At 29.4% G+C, this 12174-nt stretch overlaps 1 protein-coding gene across 4 annotated transcripts in view; it reads left to right on the top strand.

Moving 5' to 3' along the window:
- LOC127719908 (phosphatidylinositol 4,5-bisphosphate 3-kinase catalytic subunit beta isoform-like) overlaps positions 1-11821 on the top strand; it is a 77656-nt gene extending 65835 nt beyond the window's left edge. For all 4 annotated transcript variants that reach the window (XM_052226272.1, XM_052226273.1, XM_052226271.1 and 1 more), the window contains 3 exons: positions 258-375; positions 4690-4832; positions 6100-11821. In XM_052226272.1, the coding sequence (XP_052082232.1) occupies positions 258-375; positions 4690-4832; positions 6100-6358 (520 nt within the window). In that variant the 3' untranslated portion in view covers positions 6359-11821. The remainder of the gene's footprint in view (positions 1-257; positions 376-4689; positions 4833-6099) is intronic.
- The last annotated feature ends 353 nt before the right edge of the window (positions 11822-12174 follow it).

The following is a 12174-nucleotide window of genomic DNA, read 5'->3' as shown; positions in this document are numbered from 1 at the left end:
GATGACATATATATTTATTTAATCTATGAATCAAACAGACCTTGAAAATAATCTTAATTACAAAAAAAATCCTATAAACTATTATTTATTTTATATAAGGAAAATATGGCATTATGAATGCTATTCAAAACAAAATATGGCAAAATGATGTTAAAACACAAGTAGATAATTAATTCCTGGTTATTTCAAATTTTGTACATGGTATCTATTTTAGCAAGTTAAGCAAAACATCTGATGATGATTTGACTTATTTTCAGTTTACAAAGAGCAGTTGAAGAATTTAAGCTGTCCTGTGCTGGATATGCTGTGGCTACCTACATCTTAGGAGTAGGTGACAGACATAATGACAACATAATGATGAAAGAGACTGGACAGGTAGTCAGAAAATCTTTTTTATAAAATTTTGCAAGCTTGTTAATATAAAAATAATAAGACATGGTATGATTGCTAATGAGACAACTATCCACCAAAGTTTAAACAAAGAGGATTAAAGCAATTATAGGTCATCAACAATGGAAAAAAACCATACCGTATAGTCGGCTATAAAAGCCCCCAACAAGAAAAATTTAAAACAGTTCAAATAAGAAAACTAACAGTCAGGGCTTCCATAAAATATTTTAGCCAGCCGGACACTTTTTTTTTTTTATTTTATGCCGATTTTAATCCCTTAAGACTAAATGATTAAAGGCAACCATAGTTATCAGTTGGGCATCATATAAATTATGATTGACACAAAAACGATATTTAACTTTATCTTTTATATAAATTCGATGTTTTGGCATTCACTGTTAAATTGACAGTGCACCATTCGAAGTGTGCAACATCATCATACTAATATCTGCCTTAGACCTTTTATTTGTGCAAAATTATGCTGTCAATAACTTCACTTTCGTTTTTAAAAAGTGCATTTTCCTAATACCAGATGTTGACTTGACAATGGTAAAACACGGACCAGAGACGGATACGTAAAATCCATGTACAATTACAAAGCACAATTGAGTTTAAAGTAGCTCTTTCCGTGTTATTTCTTCTGGAAAATACTCGAAATGAACGTTAGATAAAGGTATCAATGATATTTTTAGCTTTTTTTGAAAATTCAGATGCATAGTTAAATCTCACACATGCGCACACGAGTACTAGTTCAAACAACGTGGTTCTGACGATTTTACCTTAAAGACTTTATTACTACCTTGTTAAATTTTCATCAAATCATATTTATTTACGTTTTCTGATAATCTAAATCTTGATGACTAATTTAATTAGATGCAAACCCCTGAAATTTAAGAAAATAACTTTGATTAGACTGATCAATGTCCGGTACAAAATAGTTTACATGTCGGCTGAACAGGTAAATTTTAGCTGTCAGAGAACTAATTTACCTTGATTGTAATGAGAGGGTATTACAGTAGGGTTTGTTTTGATAGTAATTATTCATCATGTCACTTATATGACCGGAAATGTGTGGCTGTTTAAGGCAAAAGGTCAGGTCAAAAAGATCGCATAAACTTCAATTTTTTTTTCTGAACTATGTTAAAATGTCCGTTTCAGCATCGGCACAACAAGTCATTTATATAATTTACCAGACAAGTCTGGGAAATACGACCGTTGTGGAAGCCCTGCTAACAGTCTAATTTATTACAAAACAATTTACAAAAACTTAATGACAGATAACAACTTTAAGAAAAGGTATTATCAGAAAGATTCAATTGGCAATCTACAGTAGAATTTTAATTTTCCCAAATCTTGTCTGTAGTACCCAAGAGAGTATCCCAGTGGAATAGTTAACAGTATATCAAGAGACCGTTAAGGGGTGTTCCTTATAATAGGAAGCTGAATAGTGGCATAGTTAACAGTAAATGAAGTGTACTCATATATTTGAATAGACTAACAGGGTTGCAAAGTAACCCTGTCCACTTTCCAAAAATGGTTTAATGAAGCAGGTATGGGGTTTACTGAAGGCCCTTGGAAGCTGTATGATAAATGATGTAAAGTTCTGTATTTTGACCATTTCCTGACATTTAAACTTATCCCAGGACAACTTACTTGAACAGCAACATCTGAACTTCTGAACTTCTGAAGTCAAGCCTACATGTGTTCTGTATCACCAATCAGTGAAGGATCAGTGAAGGACCTATAAACACAATGCACAATGGAACTGTACAAATATATAAGAAAGTCTGACCTCTAAAAAGTCGTCAAAGATGCCAATGTTAAAATAGCAGAGGAGACATCTGCTTTGACTTCCCTGTCTCAAGTCTCATCAGAAATTCAGAGATGCTCAAACCTCATTCAACTCAGAAGTTCAATGAATAAAGAATTTCTGATCTTTCATTTTTATTGTCTCGCCTTGATGGAGTCAAAAAGTGAGACATAGGTATGCTGTTTCCAGCATCGGCGGCAGCGTCAACAATGTATTAGTTTGTGATAAGGTCTAGTTTATGGTAAACCGCTAGTGGTAGGTCAATGATATTTGGTATGCAGTTGTATTAGCATTAGCACATCTTATTTCCATGGAGATTATTTGGCCCTGCCCCCTCAGTCATGGTCTATTGACTTTAAACTTTTGCTTAGTTTACATGTATTAGTTTGTGATTAGGTCAGTTTAAGAGGAACCATTAGTGGTAGGCCAATGTTAATTGGTATGCAGTTGTATAAACATTAGCACATCTCATTTCCATGGAGAATATTTGGCCCCGCCCCCTCAGTCATGGTCTTTTGACTTTAAAACTTGCTTAGTTTACATGTAGATTAGATCAGTTTAAGATAAACCACTAATGTTAAGTCCATGATATTTGGTATGCAAATGTATTGGCATTTGGAAGTCTCGTTTCCATGGAGATTATATAGCCCCACCCCCTCATCCCTGGTTCATTGATTTTGTAACTTTTACATAGTTTACAAGTTAATGTTTGTTAAAAGGGAACAACTTATGATATGTCAATGGTATTTGGTATGCAGTTGTATTAGCATTGGCACATCTCATTTCCATGGAAATTATTTAGCCATGTACCTTCAGTCATGGTTCATTGACTTTGAATATTTGCATAACTTACATTTTAAAGTATTGCTATTTTAATTTCAACATTTGCATTATCAAAATTACAAAAAGGCGAGACATCTCTGTGTTAACAGTTTAATTCATAAACAATTTAAAAGGAATATGCCAAGAACAATAATTGACATGAAATCGTTGTAAATTATTTGCCGTTTATTATGCCCTGGCAACAACAGTAGAGTGGCATTATGTTTTCTGGCCTGATATTCTGTCTGTTCCTTTGTCCATCTTATTTCAGGGTTCAAGTTTTTTGGTCAAGGTAGTTTATTGTGAAGTTCTAGCCATATCAACTTAAAACTAAGGACACCTGTTCATTATGATGTGAACTTTTAAAATTATATACCAAATTTTGGTTTTGGCCCTGATTTCATAGTTCACTGAACATGGGAATGTGATATTGTGAATGAAGTACATTCTGTGGTTAAAGATTTTAGTCAAGGTAGTTTACTATGATGTTGTGGTCACACCACTTGAAACATAGTACACATGTTCATCATGATTTTAAGTTTTAAAATTTCATGCCACATTATGATTTTGACCCTTATTGCATGGCTTGCTGAACATGGCAATGTGATAGTGCAGGCTGAGCATGGTGTCCTATGGACAAATATTCTTTGTTTATTTATTTTATACAAATCTTAAGGATACCAATTTTCGTGGATATTTGATTTCATGGTTTTGCAAATGTCTCCATACAAGAATATAGAAAATTTTTATTTCTTGAACATTTAAATTCATGGTTTACATTGTACCACAAAATCCACTAAAATTGATATCCAACATATACGTGATGAATCCACAGTAAGCAAAATATGTTCCTGTTATAGGAATGTTACAATAATTGTTGTTTCTATGGTATAGATTAAGGTACTAAATGTTATAAAACTCATAGTGTTCTAATTATTAGTGTTTTAGATATTAAAGTTTGAATTTTATCATTTTCTGCATTCACAGATCCTTTTCTCAAATTACCTAATAAGAATTGTGTTTTAAAAAGCAACCCTAAGTTAGACAATATTGCTTATAATCCTGTCTTCTATAAGTGATTACAGGCATTTTGATTGGTGTATTCTTTTAAAAAAAAATTTTTGAAAACAAGATATTCTGAAATAGGTAATTGTTCCAAATTTATACTGTGTCAAAATGTTATAATTAGATGAACTAATGAATAATTGATAAAAATCTAACCTGATTTAAGGATGTACTCAGATCAGGTTTATGAATTTTGTCAGATGTTCAGACTCCTTGGGTTTTTTCCAATGATACAGGGTAAAATATTTTGCCCCATATTACCCACTTTTCTTTTCATAGAAGACTTCAGTATAGCTCATAAAAAGGTCATTACCAAAATTTTAAGCAGATTCAAGATTTGTTTTCTTATGATTTGAGACCCAAATAATGCAAATGCTAAATATAAGGTAAAAGTCTGAGTCAGCCTTTTCCCGCCTTATTCAGAATATCAAATATCTCAACATTTTTAGCTTATTTTATTCCTTAACTAATGTTCTTCTGACTTATAGTATCAATTTTAAATTCTAGAGTTTTTAAATTTTATCTAAGTACATTCTTAATGTTAGTTTCACTTGCTATACAAAAATTATAAGATTTATCTTCATTAATATTTGATATTTCAGTTGTTCCATATAGACTTTGGACATTTTCTTGGAAATAAGAAAACAAAGTTTAACATTCGCAGAGAACGAGTACCATTTATTCTAACTAGCCATTTTGAATATGTCATAAAGGATGGTGAAAAAAAGCCACAAAATTTCCATGAGTAAGTTTATAAATATTAAATTCTATTGTATGTTTGTAAATGGAAGATTTTATTGTATGTATGTATGTTGCAGTTTAGTTAAACAAAATGTGACTTGAAACCGAATTACAGGACTTTCACCTCCTAATTTTCCGTGGTGTAAAAGGGTATGGGTGTTATACATAAATACGGATTATACATAACTTTTTACAGTACTCAATTATTCAATTTATAAAATTATGTATTTAGGTATTACCATTTTATCAAAATATGCACTTTATTTTCACTAAAAAAGGGAGATAACTTCATTCAGAATATAGTCTAGTCATGTTTCTAATTGCTTGGCATAATGCAATGTTTAGTTTAAAATTCACAATGCATAGAAGAGAAAAACACACATGCAACATAATTAATATTCAACTAAAAGAGTATATTCTGGTGTATCTCACATAAATATAATAAATTTGTAATGTTACTTTTTAATTGATATTTATGCAGATAAAAGGGAGATAATCCAATTTGAACCATGTTTCATGGCGTGTTACAAACTTTTTTTACCATGTTGTTCTCATGTAAATATGTTCACACTTTTATTTTTTTGTTAAAATGTTTTACTAAAAAGTAAGATAACTATATGCGAAACTCCAAGGAAAATTCAAAACGGAAAGTCCCTTATCAAATGGCAAAATCAAAAGCTCAAACACATCAAACGAATGGGAAACAACTGTCATATTCCTGACTTGGTACAGGCATTCCCTTATGTAGAAAATGGTGGAATAAACTTGGTTTTAGAGCTAGCTAAACCTCTCACTTGTAATGTATGACAGTCGCATACAATTCCATTATATTGACAACAATGTGTGAACAAAACAAACAGACATAATAGGTAAAAATGTCAAAAATAGGGATACAGCAGTCAACATTGTGTTATAATCGATATCTTATTTCCAAACCTGGCTATTGATGACATTAAATGAATTTCCAAACCTGGCAGTTGACATTTTGTTTACAACAGCCAGTGATGTTATTATGATGGGAGGTAAATTGTGTATCAATCAAGAAGCTCACAAGGTTAATCATTGGTGTAGAATAGAGTAAGTCCTCATTTATTGCATTCAAATGAAAATTATCAAAATTATTTCCTGTCATGTGATAATGTATTACTCAATAGAATTGTTTATTATATATGTAAATTATAATAATATTCGGTTTAAATTATTATTCTTACTAAGTAAAGTTATCATGTTCTATAGATATTTGTAATTAGTAATACTTTTTATACTTTCAGTTTTAAAGAAATTTGTGAGAGGGCTTACTTAATCATTCGTAGCAGAGCACCACTACTGATTCAGTTGTTTATGATGATGCTTTCCTCAGGAATACCTCAGCTAAATAATGTCTCAGATATTGATTACATTAAAGAAGTTCTTGCTTTGAACTCTACACAGGATGAGGCTTTAGAGAAGTTCAGGAAAAAATTCAAAGAAGCTCAAGATAACAGTTGGTCAACTACAGTAAATTGGTGGTTCCACATGAGAGCCCACTGAAAACAAGTGCCACACAAATCATGTGATTGAATTGCAATTTTATATTCCAGCCTCAGTTTGAAGTTTATTGTTGATTTGCAAACCAAATATGTGTTCACGCAAAATCTGGTGATTATTTATATGAAGACATTCCATTGTTATTGTTTTATTACAAAAATAATTTTATTATTGTTATTTATGATGAAAATGTAATTTTTTCTGTTGATCTTGTGACATAGTTTTATAGAATATGGTATATTTCTTCTACAGCATACATGTATATTTACATAGTGCAAGAAATCTAGGTTTATGATAGGGGGATAATGCAGCCTCCTATTTTGCTTGAAGTCAAATCTGTAGACCTGTTTATGAAAAATCACATGTAAGGGCTATTCTATTCAAATGTTATTTGAGGATAGGGGAGCACCTGTTTTTTTAAGACTCTCAAATAGAATAAAATACAAAATGTCTAATGTAGAAAATGGTGTGTACTACTACTAAAAAATGAACGTGTAAAGAAGTATTTAAATTTATTGGGTGGTTGTGTTTTTTGACAACTGTTTTATGAATCATAATTTTAGATAAAAAATTATTTTATGGGAGACTGGGGTTTTAAAAAAAAAGTACCTCATGACCCCTTCCCCTCACACATTGGATTCCAGATCAGGCCTAAGTAAAATAGCCCCAATGCCATACCATTCCGGATTTTTTTTTTTTTTTTATTATTTCCACTTTATATATTGTGTTGCTATATTTTTGTAGTGATTTATTAGATTTGTTTCATCACATAGAGTGATAACTTATTTATTATATATTTCTGATATATGAATAAAATGATAGTTTTTAACATATATGAAAGTTTATAAATATTGGCTACGGTGCTGGTTCACCTAGTATATAATACTTTAAGGCCAAAATAAATAAAATAATGTGTGTTTAGGGTTTCTGTGCATACCCATTATCATGATAGATGGAAGCTCCTTTACAAATAATCTGCAGTTGGTTCAGATTGTATAAAAAACTTGACCTCAAAAGGCAATTTTGATTCTAATTGACAATTTTTTGAAAATCTTCTCATCTGTAATTACATGAGGAAATGTTTCAAGCTTGACCTAGTATTTTTAATTCATACTTAGGATATTCAGTTGTTAAAATCACAACAAAAGTCCTAAATTCATATATTCTAGGTAAATAAACCATTTAATAAAAGCTATAAATTTTTCATCTAGCTTCTCTGTTCTTTAAAAGTCTGAAACCCTAATGACACTTTTTTGTTTGGCCTAAGATATTTATTTATACCATACAAGTGTTTTTATACATTGATGCCAGTTGTTTGTGGTTTGTTTAATGGGACTAATTTGCTGTTTTTAGAGTCATTGTTTTACAGTTGCACATATGAAATCATGAGTAATTATCTTGTATTTCTTAAAAAATTAAATCACGATCAAGATCATGTTTTATCTAGAGTTTTGCGGACACCAAAACCGAAAAAATTGGCTCCTTGTAGTAATATTTCCTGATATAAGAAATTTACTTTTAATTTACAAGATTTTTATCAAAATTATTAAGTCTTATTTATTTATATAAAGTATTAAGTACTTTTGTAACAAAGGTATTGAATTGAATGGATACTATATTTCAAATTTATCATTTAACACAAAAAATCAAGTACATATATGAATATTTTAAACATAAAATATCTTGTGAAAAAAAAATAATATGAAATCCAATCTTTCACCATTGCTTTCATTTGCTAAAAAAGATCTCAATATTTTGAACAAAGATATGGACACAAATGAATAATTTGCATTTTTTTCTAAAAAAAAATGTTTTGTAACTTAAACATTCCTACATGCCATCAAACTGGAGTTGTCTCCCATTCTGTTATTTTTTTTTTAATTGCAAATTTTTCAATTTTCAAAATTTTATTGAACAGATATATTTTTAAGTAAAAAATACAGCAAAAATTAATCACTTATTGAGTTACAAAAATGTTAAAGACATTACAGGCTAGCATAACTAGAGTTACATATTTTCATTCACTCTATTAAAAAATGTTATTTACAAGATTTGAAAAAAAAATAGAAAAACAAAAATATATTGTAGAAGTATTGAGTGTCAAGTACTTTGTGTTAAGTAAAATTTTGAAAAACAAGTATCAGATATAAAAAAAAATAAATTGTTTGAAAACCTACTTAAATGGGAGACAACTCTTACTTTCCAGATTAACATGAAATGATATGATGAGAATATAAATCAAATTCACACTTTTTAGTTTGAAAAGAGGGAGTTTGACTGATTATTCCACGTCGTCATTTACATTGCCAGATATTTACAAAATGCTTTTGCCATAATAAATTTTACATAGATTTTGTAGTAAATGCTAGTTTTATTTTTGTGTACAATTTGTCTCATAGAAAGTGCCATTTATTATTGTTTGTATTACTGATGATTCATGTCACACAGAAATTTTTTTATTCTAATTAAATTTGTATTTGTAAATACCCAAATTTAAAATCCTGATGAAAAAAACCTGAATTTACAGTTGAAGAATTGATTGATTGTTTTTGTTTTACTTTAGCTACTACATGTCAGATTTATAAAATTGGTCAGTTTTAAGTGGCTCAGGAAGTCAAAGTTTACTTCTGTCTTGGGCTGGTAGTTGACAAACCTTATCATGTACAGTTTCAAATTGTTGTGATCGTCAATTTTGAAATCTTGTTTTAGAAATTAAACGTAATCATCATGCATTAGAATACAGTACACATTGATTATCACGACTAATTCAATGTATAATCTTTTTTGTGCTGGGAGTTAAATTCACTCAGCAATGCTTAGTTGGCACTCCTCATCAATACTTTTACATTCTTTAAACGATTTGCACTTGGGATATTTTTGTCCATTTTAGGTGATCATGAAATAAGTTAGAAAATTTTCCTATTTACAGTTTTAAGAAATAATTAGTACATGAGACATTTTAAAGAAAATTCAGATAAAACAAGTATGTAATTTTTAAGATACCATTTAGGACAACCAAGATGAAATGTGAGTTAGAAAATAGATAAACTCTAACAACATGTTTAAATTTGCAAAAAGTAAAAGCTGATATTGAAAGATGATTGAACTATAAATTTAATTGTAATTAGTTAGTTTTGCAAAGAGTTTTTATCACAAATAGTTTATGGTTTTGGGTAACCATACAAGTTTTTAAAAAAAAGAATCTTAAAACAAATATTTTGTATGTCAAATCACAGACTTTTCTAATATTTAAGAGCATTTTGTGTGATAGACAAAGTGTATTGAAAAAAGAAAGAAAATCTGTATTATTTAAAATAAGATAAAGATCTGGTATATGCTAACTTATTTTACCAGTTTCTGTTTTGTTTGAATAGGAATATTGATAGATAATCTATGGTTTCGAAAATGAAAGTTTCTTGGCTGCGATCTCTCTCATGAAAGGGCAATAGCCCTTAGATGAGATTTTGCTGAGAAATTTTTTGTGTTTGATAGATCATATATAACCTGTTTATCACTATTTTCCTAGGCAATGTCAATGACCTTAACTTCTGACATCATTGCATTCTCACTTTACTCGACTAAGAAAAAACCCATCTCAGTCAAGTTGCTTGAGGTAGAAAATTATCACACAGAAAGATCAAAGAAAAATTTCAGAAAATGTCAACAATTATCATTCACAAGAATATTTGCCATAAAGATTTATTACCCTGATGTTATGAAAAAGACAATTATATGATTATCTAAAGTCAATCTAATCTTTAAATTTGATATTCTAATTTTGACCAATAATATGCACACACAAAACTGTGTACAGTAGTTGTAGAATTTAATATTTTCAGAAAAACATAATCCTTGAAATGACAAAACTTATGTCTGATCTATGGAGGAGTGTAGATAGATGTTTTAAGATAAGCTTGAAATTTATATATATATACATGTATTATAAATACTGTGGATTCATTATTATTCGTTGGATACTAATTTTTGTGGATTTTGTGGTTATAGGTGAACCACGAATTTAAATGTTCAGCAAATTACAAATTTTCAATAGGCTTGTATGCAAACCACGAAATAAGATATCTAATTAGAAAATGCAAGTTTTCCGCAATCCACGAAAAATTGATTCCCACGAAAATAAATGACTTCACAGTAGAATACAATACAAGGTGATCTTAGCATAATGATCTCTAGTATGTGCAATATGATAAACTAATTGAATGTGATTTATATCAACAAGGTAATACCCAGTAGATATTGATAATTTAAATCTTTGATCGTAAACAGAATAAAGTTGTAATATATTTTGTAGATAATTTTTAATATGCATAATAGTCATATTTTTAGTGTTAATATATTTTTACATGTGAAAGTTTTTTAACAGAATATGAAAGTGCTTCTTTATTAGACATTCTTCTTAATTAGCCAACTTTATTTTTATAAACTTTTCACCCCAAATTTACACTGCTATAAAAGTACCAGGTTAAAAAAAAAAAAAAAATTCCCTTTAAATTTTTAAATTACCAATGTTTTCAAGATTTAAAAAAAAATTTATTTTATTTTCCTACTTTTATTTAGCACACTGCTTCCACCACATAATGACTTTTATTACATTCATGACAAAGGCTTAGAGGATGATATTAAATCTAATGAGGATGCACTGTTCATATCAGTTATTTTGATATTTTGATTAAAGGTATGAAACAACGAATTTTTCCTATCCTAAAGCTTGTTTTTTCACACACTAATAACATCATCCAGCAATTTTCTAGTGGCTTGAAAGTTTTGTTTTGAAGATTAAAATTTAATTAGTTAGCTCTAACCTATATTAAATGCACAAATGAAATTTACTCCTGCCGACTCAAAGAGAGCATACAAAAGATTTAGTTCAAATGTTAATCCTCACTCACGTTTGCTAATTCTGTTTTATAAATGATTCAAGGTTCTGTATATACATTCCTCTTTAAATTAATGTTCTTCATCATTCCCTGTTGCTTTATCATCCATTAAACCATTATACCAATTTGTATGACTCGTTTAATTATATATAATATATTGTATGGTAGTAATTTTACATCAAACATCAGCAACTCAAGAAGGATTATTTTTTTTTTGGAAATATTTATTCCAATTTGAACGCAAATTACCATGAACCAAAATAAAAATTAATAGAAATTTATTAACAACTTTTCTGGATTATTTAAAGCTTGAAATATTGCATACACATTTTGTTTGTTATTGAAGACCACTTCTAGACAACCTTTAGGTTTTATGGTTAGCTGCTGTTCCTGAACATATTTTGTACTTCATCAATTTAAACCTTTTGCTGTAAAACTGGATATTGTTACTTAAAGTGCCTTGGTTTCGATAACGTTTAACTAATTATAGAGTCTATTTCTATGATTTTTTTACAGAAGATAATTGTTACTGATAAAATATTTAAAATAAAATTAACTAAAATAACAAAAATTAGTTTTATGTTATATTTATATCCAAGTTAAGTAAAAAAGCAACTGATGGTAGGATATTGATCCCTTTGTAAAAGGAAACAATGCAAGACTCTTTACCATTATATTTATAAATATGATATATCATGCTGTAAATTTAGAAGTAATTGTGTGTATCTCCCCACTCCAATATAAGTGTGCTATATTGCAATCACCTTGTCTGTCCTTCCATTCCTCCCGGGGCCTCGTGGTCTTAGTAGTCATACTGATGTATCACAAGTCTGTCAACACTGAGGTTGTGAGTTCCAATCCAGCACGTGGTAGATGCACTTTACTCCAATCTTAATTGACTAGGATTGTCAGTTTTCCTACTGA

Source organism: Mytilus californianus, unplaced genomic scaffold, assembly GCF_021869535.1.
Source record: "Mytilus californianus isolate M0D057914Y unplaced genomic scaffold, xbMytCali1.0.p SCAF_11, whole genome shotgun sequence".
Lineage (NCBI taxonomy): Eukaryota > Metazoa > Mollusca > Bivalvia > Mytilida > Mytilidae > Mytilus > Mytilus californianus.
Note: the sequence above shows the minus strand (reverse complement) of the source record. Positions and strands in the feature narration are given on the sequence as shown.